At 46.3% G+C, this 17,812-nt stretch overlaps 1 protein-coding gene across 1 annotated transcript; it reads left to right on the top strand.

Moving 5' to 3' along the window:
* Positions 1–9,039: 9,039 nt before the first annotated feature.
* Positions 9,040–17,059, top strand: LOC122368862 (sodium- and chloride-dependent glycine transporter 1-like). Its single transcript, XM_043343138.1, has 9 exons — positions 9,040–9,199; positions 11,974–12,175; positions 13,031–13,162; positions 13,508–13,651; positions 14,842–14,998; positions 15,309–15,441; positions 16,186–16,320; positions 16,498–16,601; positions 16,846–17,059. The coding sequence occupies exons 1-9, from the start codon at positions 9,140–9,142 to the stop codon at positions 17,057–17,059; spliced, it is 1,281 nt and encodes a 426-aa protein (XP_043199073.1). The 5' UTR covers positions 9,040–9,139.
* The last annotated feature ends 753 nt before the right edge of the window (positions 17,060–17,812 follow it).

The raw sequence follows: 17,812 nt of genomic DNA on the forward strand, positions 1-17,812 counted from the left end.
AAGAAACTGCAAATCTTCTGTACCAGTCGCTTTTTGTGGCCACTATCGGAATTTTGTTTATTCGCCGCGCCGCGCCACTTTCGTAGTTAGGCACTTCTGCTTAGCTGGCTTTCTGCTGTTTTCAATATATTGATTTAAGAAAGGATGGTCATCAATATCAATTTTGTTTTTTCATAAATAATTTTTAAGATTTAAATTCAACATAATTGTTTTATAATTTCTCGTAAAAAAATAAGTGTTGACATGAAACTGTAATTTGTAGGACACTTGATAAATTACGGTAACTACGCAAATGTGCTTAGTTACGGAGGTGTAAACAATTCCAGTTTTGGCTTTGTGAAACGGCTTAGTTTACGCTCCGTAGTTTGAAAGGGTGTGAAATACGGAAAGGTGTAAGTTACGGCAGAGTTTTATGAAACGAGGCCCAGATGAGACTGTGGCTCATGGCGCATCGCGGTAGAGCATTGTGTGGCTCTGAACTGTAGTGGAAATGTACGAGTACAGAGTGAGCAATGCGCAATGCGCATGGCATGTCGTATTATCCCGGCCGGGCCCGGGGGGTAATCCCAACCACCGCAGCCCGGGGGGGGCGTTTTTCGCCCCCCCCCCCCTGTCTAACTCCGTAAATAAGGGAGCTACAGAAACAAAAGCGATACCAAACGAAAGGTCCTTACGAGACGATTCTAATGCACCCAAAATTTTTGACCTCAGGTCAATTTTCAAGGTCAGAGGTCAAGGTCAAAGGCCAAAACCGGCACATGTGTAGTGATCTCAAAGTAAGCATTCTAGAGGACGGCAGGCTGCATCAAACCGGCAAAATTGGGTGTTAAACGAAAGAAGAGAATCTGAGGATTCTGAAAATGTGCTCCAAATCAAAGGTCAAGGTCAAGGTCACGCTCAAAATTGACCTCAAACTTGGCACTTTTTCGCACATCTTGCGTGCTAACTTCCAAGATGTTTTGAAATGTTTTGAGGCTTATCAGTTCCCTATTTGTGGTTCATCTTACGATACAAGGCTGCTCAAAGGTCAAGGTCACAGAATAGTATCCCTGCTAGAGGCTATTTCACTGATTCAAGTTAGTAATAATAAATAAGACAATTTTGCCATCCGGAAGCTCTAAATGAAGGCTTAGAGGAAAATAGATGCCAGATTCGTGATCAGCGGGTACAAATCCATCATAAACGACCTCTCATGTGTCAAGGTCAACCAGAGGTCATTCGAGGTCACATGAGGTCAACATAAAACTTGACCTTTTCCGAACAAAATATATATCATTCGACGCGGCTTGACAAGGCGAATGCGATGGTACCACTGCCGTAGCTCTAGGACCATTTTTGTCGAAGTTATTTGCGAAAAACTAAAACCACATTTCGGGGTCGTTGACCTGACCTCTGACCTCAGGTCACCGAAACTATTTTTCTAATTTTCTCTAGGTCAAACGCTACACAGCCGTGCTCGTAATTTGTCTTTATCTCTAAAACTCTATTTTTAGCAGCTATTTGAAGTTTGCGTCTGTGACGCCGAAGTTTGCCGTGCAGGGGTCTAGAAAAATGGACCTTGTGACGTCATCAAGGGGGCTAGGTCCAAATTTTTTACTTCAGAAGATGTCAAATTGATGGGAGAAAAGGTACTGAAAGTTTCGCCTTCCTATCCCTAAGCGTTCGTGAGTTATCGCAAATATTCGCCAGGGGGGGGGCGAAAAACGCCCCCCCCCCCGGGCCCGCGAGGGTTATTCAACGTATGTATATGTTACAGGCCGTATGAAAACTCAGTCCGTTTGCAAACGGCCTGGTCCGATTCAGGCCGTTTGCAAACGGCCTGGACAGCCCAGTCAGTATGCAAACGGACTGAAAAGTCAGGCCGTTTGAATACGGGCTGAAATTCCAGGCTGTATGCAAACCGCCTGAAATTTCAGGCTGTTTGGAAACCGTCTAGGCCGTATGACAACTTTCGAGACACCAGGCCGTTTGCAAACGGTCTAGGCACTTTGAAAACAATCTGGTCTGCATGAAGATAGCTGGACAATGTTGAGTTTGTTGAAGCACGACCATTTCATGACATTACATGGCACCATGAAATCATGGTCAGGAAGAGATTAGCAGAACTGAGGCCCGGCCCGTATAGCGCCCGGTCGACCCGGGCTTCCCACCGGACTTCAAAGTTTCGCCTTCCACCGCAATGGTCAAGTATTGCTGGCGTACGCCACCGGCCAGCCGCCGGCGGTCGACCGGGCGCGGTGAGGACCGGGATATGATGAAGTTTTCATACAACACTACCATAACCCCTACTTTGATTTGTCTTGGTTCTACCCCGACTAAACCACTCTATCGTTTATATTCAGGGTTCTGCCATTTTCCCTCTCCAAACGGGCCTGAAGTTTTCCCTCCACCTCCCCTTCCCCACACACCAATAAATACGAAACGGCATCCTCAAACAAAAAGCAGAAGTGCATCAGCAACTCAATTTGCTTACGTCGCCCTACATATGTACTGCCTGTGGTGGCTTTACCAGGCTCCATCAACTGGATGGCCGATAAACAGACGGACCGAGAAATTGTATTATTAGTAATATTATCGGGAAAACGGCCGGGCCGAGCATCTGCACAGTAAGAAAATGTTGGACGTAGACAAGTCATTCAGCAGAATGCGCAAGCATTCATGGATACAACCTGATCATCGACCAACCTGTATCCATTAATTCATCTTCAGAGGCTGTTGTACTTCGCCAGACCGTTTGAAAACTGACTAGACCGTTTTCAAACGGTCTAGGCCGTTTCAAACTGCCTAGGCCGTATTCATACGGCCTGATATTTCAGGCGGTTTGCAAACGGCCGGCTTTTTCAGGCCGTTTTCAAACGGCCTGACTGGGCCAGGCCGTTTGCAAACGGACTGGGTTTTCATACGGTCTGTAACATATACAAGATGCTGGCATCGACAATCGTAATAAAGAACGCCAGCAAGCAACGAGCATCATCATCACAAACACGAATTGTTCTCAATTGCGCCATGCACAGATAACAGTAGTACCTACTACTGTTATCTGTGTGCCATGCGGTTTGTGAGTGCCAAATGAAATCATTCGGCATTATTTTTACCAAAAACCCCATAGGCGGCGGAACGGGGAGGGCACCGGGGCGCCGTGCCCCCTTTGATTTTGGCATTTTAACATTAGCCCTATGGGCGTTGCATGGAAAAAATGGGACCAAAAGTCGGCAGTGCCCCCCCCCCCCTTAAAGGAAATAGTTCACTTTCACGAAATTATTTTTTTTTGCAATGGATTTATGATTTTTTATGTTCAAAATGATCAGCAAAGAAAATAAAACCTATTTATAACAAAAGATTATTTTCTATATTTTGATATAAGAAGAACTTTTCAGTTTCTGTAAGGCACAGGCGATCCAGTATGAAAAGAGCATGGGTTCCGAAAATTCTTCAGAAACTAGAGAAATTATCGCGGCCACCGGCATTTGGGCGATCTGCTGCTGCTGATTGTCCTTATTGATCAGTACGAGAATTTCTCTTGAGTTCTCGTAGATAATTTCACTAGTTTCTGAAGAATTTTCGGGACCCATGCTCTTTTCATACTGGATGCGAATATATGCAAGGCACACATCCTCAACGCAATACACCTTTTTCGGGACGAGAAATAGAATATCTTTGCCTAGGGTGATCGTTGGGCTGTAAAAGCTCCTGATTTATGCTCGTCTCAGCCCAAGCTACGGAACTGCTATTCCAGTTCAAAACCCATGTTAAAAAGTGAACTATTTCCTTTAATTGAAGGTGTTCCGCCGCTACTGAAAAAAACCGTCTTAAGTCTCTATTCTGCAACGCTAACTGTTCGTTCTGTGATAGGTCATCATATCATCATTTGACTTCCAGGTCAACGGTTCTTCTGACATGTGAAAAATTGATTCATTGGACTTAGTTTAGGATAATATTAAAGAAGATATAATAATACCCACCTAAACCATGCCCACATACACCCACAATGCCCTTTAACACGCGCACCGACGGGGGTCTGCGCCAACTTCGTACCGACGGGGGGGGGGCGGATGACCGCCCCCCCCCCCTGAGATCTCGAGACCGAAGCAAGATAGCGACAAGCGGTAAACGGTTCGGATACGCACGGGCAAGGTCTACAATTTTTACTAAGGGGGCGTTCCACGACAAATCGACAAATAAAAAATTAAATTTGCACCCTCATATTTTATTTTTCGTTGAAAACTGGTGTAATGTGATGGGCGGGGAAGCCAGCTGTGGCAAGAATTTTTTCTTCGAACAACGGTTTCCGAGATATAGCCTCGGGCAATTCCTGGAGGTCGCGCTGCAGCCCTATGTTTGGCGGCCTATAACTCAGAAACTATTAGTTTTCTACGATAAAACTTTATATGGTTCAACTCACAATCAACTAACAAACATTTTGGCTATCTCGGATTTTCAATTTTTGAAAATTTTGATCACGTGACCTTTTGACCTATTTTTAAGAGTGACCTTGATATTTTCCCCACTGAAAGTTGCAATTTTGTCTGATGACGATTAAAGCCTTATCAATTGTCATTCATATGCGAAAATAAAAAAGTGGCTATCGCCCTGCGTTGACCTCAGGTCAGGTCATTTTTATGACCTGTCCATTATTACGAGCGGGAGCGACAGCGAGATCTCGAGAATAAAACAAAATAGCGACAAGCGGTAAACGGTGCAGGGTACACACGGATAAGGTCTTTAATTTTACTGAGGCCATTTAAGGTCAGGTCAAAGATGACGTCACAGGAGCAAAAAGGAAGTCAAAATTGCGGCACTATATATATATATGAAGTTTTTCTCATCACAACTAGGAACAAACTAATAGCACCATCGTGATCCTCTCGTCGATCCGCATCGAAACATATGTATGTTGACCTCGAAAGGTCGAAATGTCAAAAGTTGACCTTAGGTCACGTGACCTAAGGTCAAGAAGAGCCCCCCCCCCCAGGAGGGCGCGTTATACGCAGACCCCATTGGGGTGCGGGTTAATAGCGTAAGCGGTTTGTGAGTTATTCCAGAAAAAACGGAAGGGGTCGGATCTGAACCCCTCCCCCCTCCCCCGCCCAGTTGGTCGCGGGTTAATGTATGAGCTGTCAGTTCGCAATAAGCTCAGGTTCTTCACCAAACCAAGTGCTGACTGCAGGTGGTTCGTTGCTTTTATCCCTCGTCCTTTCCCATTGTCATAACACACACCTACAAGGAAGCTGCGTGTGTCAAAGGAGCTCGAAAAGTTGATGACCACATGTGAGAGTCAGCATAAACTAACATGGATAATATTACCTACATGTAGGGGCAAGGTAACGAAGAATCATGGGGACAGTTAGTCTATATAAAAACAATATAAATAATAAAATGAAGGAACATGCTTTTTCTCGGTTCTAAGAATACCCCGGCCATGTGACCATTCGGACGGTGACAGCGCCAGGGATATCGGCTGTCACAACTGACAAGGGCTGTCAGGTCTAGTCAGCCGGCTAGCGCCGGAGAAAACCGCCATAAAGCCACACATCTTGGCAGACTGACAGCGACGCAGTTGGTCCGATTGATGTCTAAAGCATGCCCATGAGCTATAATGTCACCCATCGGCCTAATTAAGTATTTTACCAAGATTTAAACGCTATTTTTCGTTGGCACGCAGATTGCAGCGTTGCACTTACAGATGAACTGCATTTCTGACATAGGTAGGTATTGAAGATGCTCGTCCACGGCTTATGACAACACTTTTTTACATAGACCGTGACACAATCGGCCGCGAATGGGATAAGACAGACGCAAAAACTGGCTGCGTCGTTGGCGGTGAGCCCGTTAACCCGCGCCCCGCTGGGCTATTCAGCCATACGCGCCCTGCTGGGGGGGGGGGGGGCAGATTCTGCCCCCTGTCTAACTTCCGAACCGATGGTCGTAGAAAGACGGGGAAAACGGCAATCGAAAGCTCTTCATGTTTTAAAGGTCATTTTATTCATAGAATTCAATAGGCACACTCCATAAGTGATATGAACCAACTTGGATGAATTTCAGGTCGAGGTCAGGTCAAGGTCAGGTCAAGTGAGGTCAAATTTTGAAGTTGGTTTTGAAGGCCTAAAAAGGTGTCTATCTGATGCAGTTTTTCATGACGAATCGAATGGTTCTATTTTTGTTTCCGTACGAGGTCTAGAACGTCCAAAAAATCATTTTTCAAAAATGTTGTGTGTTGTGACGTCATAAAATTTCAAATAATTCCCACATTTTGAACCGATTCTTCTTAAAATTGGCATATATGTGCACACAGACCACTTCTCTGACATATATTCCGGTTTTTTCGATACACTCAAAATTTTAGATTTAATAATTATTTTCCCAAAAAAGTCAGTTTTTTTAGAAAAAAAAAGTTGGGCCAAAATTCAAAATTTTCAAAAAACCGAGATTGCCATTTGATAGGCAAAGTAAAATCACGTGTAACCTTTTTGTTACGTCTTGATTCCTTTAAAAATGAAGATGTTAGCGGCGTTTGAAATTTTGCCGTTTTTTAGGCGAAAATGGCGACGAACATGACGTCTCTAAAACGTCATTTTCTCCAAAAAAAAAAATCCGACGGATTTCGCTCAAATTTTCACACAACGTCTTAAATTGATGTATGATAAGGTACTGAAAGTTTGACGTCGCTGGCGAAACGCGTTTAGAAGTTATTGTCGAAAAACGGGAGGGAGCAGATTCTGCCGCTCCCCCTCCCCCAGTGGGGCGCGGGTTAAAGTTCCCGAGGTGACAGATTTCACCTGGCATCCTCTCCGTCACTTCATGTCAGAGTATACATGGTGGGTAGCACCCGGTGGAAGAACAGCCCCCACACTGTGCTCAGTGAGCGGTTCACTCACATAAACGGTCGCCCGATACCGCGCGTCCGTGACCGAATGGCCGTATGGGAGCCCGTTAAATCATATGGCTAAGTGATTTTTGAGCAAAAGGGCTTTATCCTGCACAGCCTACTGGCACTGAGCCTTCCAAAGTTTATTTTGTATGCATTGAGATGGGCAACACAGCACATTTGGGTAGGCGCGTTTCGTCACATTGAGTTTATCAGTGCCTTTTGGTAAAAAGAAACAATGCAAACACGCACATACAAGAATACGACTTCATTTCTGTCTTTGGCTTTATTCTTTATATTATATCATATTTATTCTCTATGTTAAGTAGCTTATCAAGTATCATTGTGAAAATTGCACACACCGACCTATACATACCGACCAACCGACCGACCTAATGTATTGCTATCACTGAAACGGGAAAATAAAAACCACCCTAGCTCCATTGCCTGCTGATATTTCATTAAAAAATGTTTTTTTTTTACCAGAGAAAACTGTTCTCTGAATTCTAAAACTTGCAGCTGCAATAGCGTTGTTAATTATCAAGTATTTTATTGATATATATCACGTATGTAATATTATTATAAGAATAAAAACGCTAAAATTGATTGGAACTTCGCTTTCCGCATTTCTGATTGTTGTTATCATGTAAACCATGTCGGTGTGTGGGTGTGGAAGTGGAAAACCACCTAAATCCTAATTGATAGTCATCCACTAGATCTGGTAAAATCGTAATTGAAATCGGACACTGTTTAGCTTATGCACGGCTGGAGTCCAAACTTCCGGGTGCCTTTTTAATTGCTCGTGAACAGCAGATGAATGACCACGTGGAGCTGATACCCATCGGCCGGCCTGCAACAAGGGCTGGACGTCTCAGTTTTGTTCCTATTCTCTCGCGAGTCACTACATAGTTAGTTTAGTAGCGAAGAGCTGAAGCCACTACTCACAGCGCCTCCCACTGCAGTTCCGTCAACGAAACGTCAAACAGTCCCTCTCTCAACGCTCTGACATCAGTGCTGTCGATTGCTGCGGCTCTCAGGACATACGTCACTCGGAGATAACGTTTCTCTGTAGCGTCTTCCCATTGTTTCTCGTCCACCGCCTTGCCTGTACCGAGGCGGCCGACCATGCGGCACAGCATACCTTTCAGGGGTGCCGGCCGGCCGGCTGTCGTATCAGGCATCAGCCGCACGGGCCAGCGCAGCATAACACGGCCCTGGTATTGGTGTCCGGTAACTCGTCAACGGCGACGGATAACTTTCGTGGGCCTTTTCCGAGGACAGCAAACTAACTCTGCTCGAATGATGTGGAAATAACTAACATCACGCACAATTAAATTAAAATAAGTGATTAAAAATCACGACTTTATACAATATCTTGGCATTAGTTGTTTAGGAATAGCTAGCAGTCGCATACTTCTTCATTTATTTCATTTATGTATTCAATCGAAGAGATCGCCAACAAGGCCTTAAGCCCACTTACAAGGAAAGTCAAGCCGATACCCCAAAGAGGGACAATGTGGGATGAATTAGGGATTAGGATGTGTCTCGCGTTGAATGAGGTCAACAACCCCTTTCTTCAGCGCAGCTCATGGTCATAGCCACATATAATCTTTATTGAGCAGGTCCCCAGACCCTACAGCTAACGCTTGGAGGTCTGGAAACTCCAGCTGCCGGCTGTAATTCTGATGAATGTTATTTGGACACGCCCCCAGCTCATCTAAACTGTCTGACCCTGGGTGCTACCGTCCGCTGAGCAAAAGCCGTGTATAGCAAAACTCGAGCATTGCCACCCATTCTGCCAAACTGGACTTTCGGGGAATACACATTACACAGTCCTCTCCTTCCACTGCTGTTAATGCCAATGGCACCCCGTCACCGACTGGTAAAGATGGTAAACAAAATGGCACCGTTTCGTAAAAACGCTGTTTGACGCCATAGGCCGTTTTTATCCGTAGCTCGTCAATGTCCAGTGTCGCACTGACGTTTTCCAGGCCGTGTCGGGTTGTGACAGGAGCTGGAATTTCTCCCAGCGCTGGGGCAGGGGTCCTCAGCGGCTGACAACGGTCACACAGCACGACGCGTCGGTCACCGTACATATGTCCGTCACCCACTGGCAGCCAGGCCCCCGGGCTCTGTGACGTCACACAAATGAACCCGGTGCGCACCCACTCCCATTGGAGGTCTGGATGGGTCGTCCATCAGTGTTTGTCACAGTAGCGCGGTGATCGCACACGCATTGGCCCGTTCTGCCGAGCTACCGCGCCCCACAGCACAATGGAGGTCGCTGCGACCGTGATAGCGACGGAGCGGAGCGCAGGTCAACGCGACCAGACGGTGAGATGTCCAGCAGCAGAGCGAAACAAAAACAATAGGTAGAGCGTGTGCCGTGTTGCACTTATAACTATAGGTGCAATAAATCGAATTGCATGTAAAAACTCCTCAAAAATAATTAGAAGACTATGCAAAGGTTGTTGCTTTTTTATTCTTGTTGATTACATCGTGAATCAATTATTGATTGAAAATTATGATCTTTTATTTTAGCTTTTTAACTGCATTTCACCTTCTACGAAAATGTATTTTTTGATAGGTATTCTGAAACATAAGTGTCTAACCGAATCATATCTACCGAATTCAACCGAACTAAGCATCTAATCGGAAGTTCAAACTATATTCAGGCGCTATATGTTTTTCACGGCAGCTGATAGGTTGATGGAAAGCGTTCTATAGCATGCCTGATGCCAGACATTGCTATGTTATGGAAATTCACATCCGATAACAATAATGAGCGCGTGCTGCGTTTGATTCAGCATTTGTAATGTTGTAAAATTTATGAGCACAACAGCATCAAACCAAGCTTTCAGTACCACATTTCAATACATTTCAAACCATCTAAAAGCTCTCCAAAATCACGCCATTCTATGCGGCTAATCACAGATTCCTAGAGCATTCGTTCTCAATTTTGAAACCAAAGATATGCATGACAAATTTATTAAGAAAACGTACTCCTACATGTTACGTTTGAGACCAAGTCCAATCTCTAGGCACTACCATCAGTGACACTGGCCAGCACGTCTCGATCATCGGCAGCACTCCGCATAGAGCCAGCGGCGTATTTAGAAAATCGCGAAGGGGGGGCCAAGGGTTTGGAGGGCGCCACCTCACCCAAGGAGGGCGCCATACGGTCGCGAGATAAAAAATCGTTCAGTGGGGGTTGGGGGGTTGGGAGGCGTTTTTTACCATGCCACCAGTTTTTTTTTTTGCGTAACCTCGTATAGGTCGTGCTGCATTGATTTTGCATCGTGTGTATTCTTTATACTCCAGGTCACAAAAGGTCAAGTGTTCTTGAAATGCTGCGCCGAAGGCGCGCGAAATTTTTGAAAACAACCTTTTCCTCCGCTTTTTAGGCACGCCTTTTATACGATCACTGTTCAAAGCTCCTCTCGCTCTTTTACCAAATTTGAAGGTGTAAAAAATACCTAAGGTTTGGTCGGGCCGCTGCCACACAAACTGTACAGAAAGCTTGGCTCATGGGTGTCGATGTATAAAAGTTTATTGGCGGTGGCATATCTACGCACCAGATCACCGTATCGGATTGATACCGGAGCGCGAGATGCGTAAACATCATCCAAATTACCTCAGACCAGCCTTCATAGCCTTCTCACAGATGCATACAGTGTACCCACATAACCAGTTTCAATCACCGAAACTTCAGATGCCTGCTGTTGCGCCCGAACCTGTTGACAATACTTAATCGTAATCCATATAGATGCCATGATGCACGTAAAGTAGGATCAATCCGTTAAGACCAAAGACGTGTTTTATGCATCGTAGAGCGTAGATAGTTTTGGTAGGTATAGATACTTCATTCATTGTGCTGAATGCACGTTCATTTGTGGCAGTTTTCACAGGCAAGACATCAACTATGTGCAATAGAACGACTAAGTTGAAAAACATGCCAAAGGAGTAAATAAATGATAGGAGGGCAGCGATCAACGGATGTTGCCAATAGGTAGAAGGGCTGCGATCCACAGGAGGGCACTAATAGGTAGAAGAGCCCCGATCAACATCCCGAGTTTCGACAGTAGGGCACCGATAGGTAGGAAGTTGGCGAGCAGCAGGAGGGCGCCAATGGATAGAAGGGCAGCGATCAACAGGAGGGCACCAATAGGTAGGAGGGCGCCGATCAACAATCAACAGGAGGGCGCCACCAGGTAAGAGGGTGGCGAGGAACAGGAGAGCACCAATAGGAGGGTGGCGATCAACAAGAGGTCGCCAATAGGTGGGAGGGCGGTCATCAACTGGAAGTCGCCAATGAGCGGAAGGGTGACGATTAAAATGGGGGTGGCAATGGTGAGGAGGGCGCCTTTGCTCAAGAGGATGACACGAACAGGAGGGCGTCTGTGCGGAGGGCGCTGGTCAACAGGAAGGTGCCAGTGGATAGGAGGGCGGTGATCAACAGGAGGGTGCCAGTGGTTAGGAGGGCGGCGATCTACACGAGGGCGCCAATAGGAGAAGGGCCCCGATTAACATTCAACAGGAAGGACTAGGGAACCAATAGGTAGGAGGGCGGCACTGAACAAGAGGGTGCCAAAAGGGAGAAAGGCGGCCTTCAAAATTTCACATGAAGGCTCAATAGGTAGGAGAGCGCCAATAATTATGAGGACGCCGATCAGCAGAAGGGCGGCAATGTGTAGCAGGGTGGCGACCTACAGGAGGGCGCCTTCGGGTGAGAGGGCGCTTATTTACAGGACAGCGGCTTACATAGGCGACCACCGTTACGCTTAGAGAGCTACAGCCTACAAATGTGGTTGGAGGGCGCCCGAGGGAGCCTTCCAACCGTATTTGGAGGGCGTATTTGGAATGGGCGTCCTCCGAGGGCGCCCTCCATCCGTATTTTCCCTGTAAACACATTCGCGATTGGAGGGCGCCCTCCAGTCGCGATTGTTTTTCGATTCGATTATATCACAATTGCATTTGCGATTGGAGGGCGCCTTCGGCGCCCAAGGGAGGGGGGCATGGCCCAGTGGCCCCCCCCCCCTACCTACGCCCCTGCATAGAGCACCCGTCCCTGCTGAAAGTCCCTGTCCGTTCCACCGTATATACCACAGGAACTGCCGAGCGCCGACCCCTCGGCCATCCGACGGCACCCGGACACCGAGGAGGCGCCTCCTCGGGATGAGGAACAGGCCGACTCCAGCCGGCGCGGCACCTGGGGCTCCCAGCTGGAGTTCCTGCTGTCCTGTCTGTCGTACGCGGTCGGTTTGGGAAACATCTGGCGGTTCCCCTACCTCTGCTACCAGAACGGAGGCGGTGAGAGCACTACTGCATGGTGAACTGTGTACATACATACACATCTTACTGAAATGAAAGCAGCCGAGAGCATCTTCGGACCAGCACATAAACACCGCGCAGTGTATTGTGTTTCTGTTGCTAGCTTACTTTTGTATTAAATCTATCAGCCCTGCATATAGGATTGCGATAGTAGGATTAAAAGAAAAAATTGTGAGACAGCAAGTCAAGGCGTATTTGTGCTCCTCGTAACTCGTAAGTCAGTGCCCGCTTGATCTTAATAGTTTGACGTGTTAGCATTTAATTTCATTGATTTTTCGTATGTATCTAGGCAACGATACTTCAGGGTCAGGTGGAATTCAAGTCGACAATAAACAGCTACAGACTCAGGTTACGTCCCTTCGGTTTTGAACCCTAATTCATTCCGGGGTGTTGTGTATGTCTGTCTCATGGCGCGAGGCGGAAGTCCGTCTGAGGCACAAAGGGCGCTGAGTTGTGGCCTGCTGACCGGTTCTCTCGAATTACATCGCGTCTCTCGTGTCAGTCCCAGACCCTCGAGGGGCAGCGCAGCGAAACGGGCGACTGTGAGAGGGGTCCGATATTATTAAAGTTACTGAAGGCTCCAAGACTACCTCAGGTATAAGATTTACGTCTCAGAACAAGTATAGTGTCATTGGTCAATGTGCATATGATATGTTACAAGTGTGAAAATCAAATGAAAACAGGATAAAGGAAACCGTTGGACCCATGACTGCTCAGTTTTTATAAACCTTTGGTACCCACTAGATTCTATACAGCGCCACTTCCGAGCGCTCCGAGCGTAATAATTCGCTGTGATACCTATTACCTACCATTTGACGCTCCGCGTTGTCACAGGTGCGTTCCTGATACCGTATGTGATAATGCTGTTCTGCACGGGCGTGCCGCTGTTCTTTTTCGAGCTGACGCTGGGTCAGTTCACCAGCCGCGGCCCTATAGCCGTCTGGAGTGTGTGCCCGCTTTTTCAAGGTGAGGTAATCTTATCCCTTTTCATCACATGCATAATGTGAAGGAAATACACCTTAGAGTTTTGTTGTACCTACATCAAACATAATATGCATTATTTCAAAAATAAAACACTGAAACTGTGTTCTTATGCCTATCACATATAAGCTATTGGAGGAGCAGCAGCCCTCTTGCAATTGTACGTAAGCGGCCCATTGAAAGAAAGAATGAATAAAATAATATATTGCATCATAGACTTGGGTTATACCTCTGTGTACAATATAATAAACATAGAGCATAAAAAAGAGAGACAATGATGAGTCGCTTGGTATTGCTTTCGACATAACTTATCTCTGCTTTTGTCGGCAGGCATTGGCTACGCAATGTTTTTCATTTCATTGTTCATCGGTATCTACTACAATTTGATCTTGGCGTGGACCATCTTCTACCTCTACTCCAGTTTCACAGACAGTCTGCAATGGACGAGCTGCGACAACTGGTGGAACACAGAAGGTCAGCTATTCAGCTATCGAATAATACAGAAGGGCTACAATGCTATGGCCAACATTGATACCGAGCAAACATTTAAAAACGCGTGAATAGTTTAATTACACACGTCACTCGAATTTGAATCAATGGAGACGGAAAAGTATACTGAACCTCGGTCTTCCGGCTAGCAATATTTTTCAACTTATTTATTTCTGTTTATGCTCGTAAGGTCTCAGATTTTAGTTGATGTCAGCGAGCTGTGTCTGCACAGCGATATGACCCTGCTAAGCTGCAGCCTGGGGCTGTCATTAGGCTCGGTACGAGACTGGGCTGCAGCTTGTTTGGCCCGGAGGTATGCAGCCCTGGCTGTAGGTAGCTCATGCCTCTCACCGTATGTAGTTACACGCAGGGGCGGATCCAGAAAATCTCCAAGGGAGGGGCCATTAGAAACCAGGAGGCCCCCCCCCCTATAATCCCACCTGTTGGAGGCCCCATCTTCCCACTTGTTGCCCCCCCCCCCAAAAAAAAACTGCGTCTATTGAGCTTATCTAGCTGTTCAGGCAACATCTCAACATCTGTGCAGGCTTGGAGGCCCTCTGTGCAGGTTAGGAGGCCCTGTAAAAGTGGTCATCTCTGTGAGTATAAGAGACCTCCAAGTTATGAAAAGCTTTACCAATCTTCTAACAAAGAAGTCTTCTCAGCTAGTCTTCTAAGAAATAACTAAGTGGGTAGGTAAAAAAAAAACTCATCGGATTTCGGCCACTTTATTTTCAGGAGGCCCCCTTTTCAGCTTTTTAACTTTTTAACTTTTTATTTTATTTTTGAAAAAAAAATCGGCCAAGGGGGGGGGGGCCATGGCCCCCATGGCCCCCCCCCTTGTATCCGCGCCTGGTTACACGACTGATAATGCTAACGTTAGGCAGACGGGGTGGCCGCGGCGCAGCCAGAAGTTGACCCCACGCGGCCACTCAAGGGACAGTTATAGCAGACGCTGGCGCCAGGCCTGCCCCAGTGTTTATTCTCATCGGCGTGGGGCGCACGCTTCTATTCATGTGCCAACGGCGCACACTGAGACGCATGACGTCATCATAATAAATTTAACATGACAAACGTATTTGGCGTATACAAGAAATATTTTAGTTAGCTGGTAGTTGGCTGCTAAAACGTTCAAACCGTTTTCACCGATCATCGCTCAGGAAGCTGATGTATTTCAGGCTGTCGGCGGTTTGACGATAAGAACTGTACGTCTGTCGGCGGCCTCCTGAACGCCACGGGTGACTGTGTGCTGTCCCATCACGTGGACGACGCCACGTGGCAGCTGCTGAACACGACCGCCAGCCAGCGGAGGATGCCCGCTGACGAGTTCTTCCAGTGAGATCGCAAGGCAGGGCCGGTTTGGATTCATTGCCGCCCGCTCTTTTACATACTGCTGGAGGGGACGGCCACTTGGCCCAGCCTTCCAGTCTAAAAATGGTCTAGGCCTTGGGATCGCTCAAACAATTTTGCATTTCCCTGTTCCGAGGCTTTTATAAATCCATCAACGGGCTCATTAGAGTTGGGTCGCAGCCATTTTTTTGCTAAATCACAGTTCACATGCTGAAATGCTGAACAAATACATATATATCGACAGTGGATTACAGTGCACTATATGTAATAATTGCTGCCCCTTTTCCTTTCCCAGTAATTTTATGCTGGGCATCACGGATGGCATCCATGATATTGGGAGCGTCCAGTGGCCGCTGGTCGCGTGCCTTCTGGTCGCCTGGACGCTCGTCTTCCTGGCGCTCCTGAAGGGCGTGAAGAGCTTTGGAAAAGTGAGCACTCCGTTCTCTAAACTCTGATGAACATCGTAACTATATATTTTAGTTCGACCACTTTGAACCCCATGTTTTGTCAGTTGGTCATTTTGCAACGTCTGTTTTTACAGGGACTTGTAAAAAAGGATAGTTGCTTTTCACCCAATTAATTCCATCCTTTATCTCAGGTTATAGACGCAACGTTTTTTTTTTTGTAGATGTGTATATGCTTATATATAGGCACAGATAACAGTAGTACTGGATTGGAAACAGGATTCCGGTGGCTGCAGTAAGAGGCCGAAAACAGAACCGAATATTTCGTGCCCAGACTTCGATATCTCCTCTCACAGGCAACAAAAAAAAAAAAAATATTGGTTTATATGAATGAAACTTATAAAGAAGCAATCTAGCGGTGCTGGTGTCAATTGCTGCATTTTTGCATAATGGCAACTTATTTTACTAAACGTTGCTGGTTACACTTTCCTCACCGTGGTGAGGGAACGTATGCCACTGATTTGATTATAATGATTTCCCACTCTCATCCACAAAAAGTACTGGTACATAGGAGTTTGATCTCTTTATTTACATGCTAATCGACACCAGTCCTGTCACAACGAACCATCCAAACGTCACAATTCAAACCAACGTCACAAAACACCTCTGTTACACATCTGTAATTACTGTTATCTGTGAATAGGCATACACACCTACCATATATGGTACGCATGTGACTTGCCATACACTCGACATGACACTTTTCAGGCTGTGTACTTTACTGCCACGTTTCCGTACCTGATTCTGCTGTGTCTGCTGGTTCGTGCCGCCACTTTGCCGGGATACATGGCAGGGATCTCATTTTATGTCACACCGCGCTGGGAGAAATTGGCGCACGCCAAGGTGAGAAGAAATGCGTAGTACTTATGACTGTTAATATGTTGACTTACTCTTTACTTATTCAGCCTAAACAAACGGACAGGTTGACTTATGGAATGCTCAATTAAATGCAACTTTTGTTGTCAGTTTGAAGCATTTTTCGCACCTGCATCCTAATTTGTTCTTGTTCCTGAATCACAGGTTTGGGCGGACGCGGCGATACAAATTTTCTTTTCGCTCTCACCGTGTTGGGGTGGTCTGATTACACTGGCGTCGTACAACAAATTCCACAACAACCACTTCAAGTAAGGAAACGCCGACACTAATTAAATGTTCGATATCTTTAACAAACCATGTTTTTTAGAAGAAATGTGATCTTAATAAAAGCTAGATATAAATGTAGTTGCGTGCACGGAGTGATAACTGGTTGAAAGGATTATTTCATCATAATCTGTTTGATGTTCGCTATGCGAAAATAGCGCACCGAGATCATTTCCTTGAACCCAAATAAGTACCTTTGTATGTACAACCGTTTTCCTATACGTATAGGGACGCCATCATCATATCGTGCGGCAACTGCTTGACAAGCTTCTTCGCCGGGTTCGTGATCTTCGGCATCGTGGGCTTCATGGCACACGAGCTCGGTGTCGAGGTGGACGAGGTCGTGGCCCAAGGTGAGCGAACGAGTCCATTTCCACTTTCCACTCTTCAGCGGTCTAAACTCAAAAAGAAAGTGGAAACACATCGGCATATTTGTATGTGACCAAATGTTCCAAAGATCGGTGGATACAATACGTTTGCCTTGCATCATTTACCTAATTCATTTTTTTTGTAATTACTAGAGGTACAGGTTTACGCGATAACTATATGTTTTGATATGTATGATTGACGGATGCATTAGTTTTGGGTGTAGAAACTTGCGTTTAATGGTATTATTTGTGTATAACTGGGTAACTGCTTTTAATTGAACTGTAAAGTATGATGGTAATGCATGCGAGTCGTTCGAGCCCTTTGTAAGTTAGGATGTTACTCAATTCAACCCTACCGTACCCTACCCTACCCTACCCTACCCTACACTACCCTACCCTACCCTACCCTACCCTACCCTACCCTACCCTACCCTACCCCTACCATACCCTACCCTACTCTACCCTACCCTACCCCTACCCTACCCTACCCTACCCTACAATCCCCTACCCTACCCTACAATCCCCTACCCTACCCTACCCTACCCTACAATCCCCTACCCTACCCTACCCTACCCTACCCTACCCTACCCTACCCTACCCTACCCCTACACTACCCTACCCTACCCTACCTACCTACTCTACCCTACCTACCCTACCATACCCTACCCTACCCTATACTTACACTACCCTACCCTACCCTTACACTACCCTTCCCTACCCTACCCTACCCTACCCTACCCTACCCTACCCTACCCTACCCTACCTACCCTACCCCTACACTACCCTACCCTACCCTACCCTACCCTACCCTACCCTACCTACCCTAA

The sequence above is a fragment of the Amphibalanus amphitrite genome, unplaced genomic scaffold (assembly GCF_019059575.1).
Source record: "Amphibalanus amphitrite isolate SeventyFive unplaced genomic scaffold, NRLGWU_Aamphi_draft 000984F_arrow, whole genome shotgun sequence".
Classification (NCBI taxonomy): domain Eukaryota; kingdom Metazoa; phylum Arthropoda; class Thecostraca; order Balanomorpha; family Balanidae; genus Amphibalanus; species Amphibalanus amphitrite.

Excerpts from the sequence above, each read along its gene's own strand:
- LOC122368862 (XM_043343138.1), top strand. The coding sequence starts at position 9,140 with ATGGAGGTCGCTGCGACCGTGATAGCGACGGAGCGGAGCGCAGGTCAA. Across the intron at positions 9,200-11,973 it reads CAGGTCAACGCGACCAGACG|GAACTGCCGAGCGCCGACCC; the intron begins GTGAGATGTCCA and ends TATATACCACAG. Across the intron at positions 16,602-16,845 it reads TTCCACAACAACCACTTCAA|GGACGCCATCATCATATCGT; the intron begins GTAAGGAAACGC and ends CTATACGTATAG.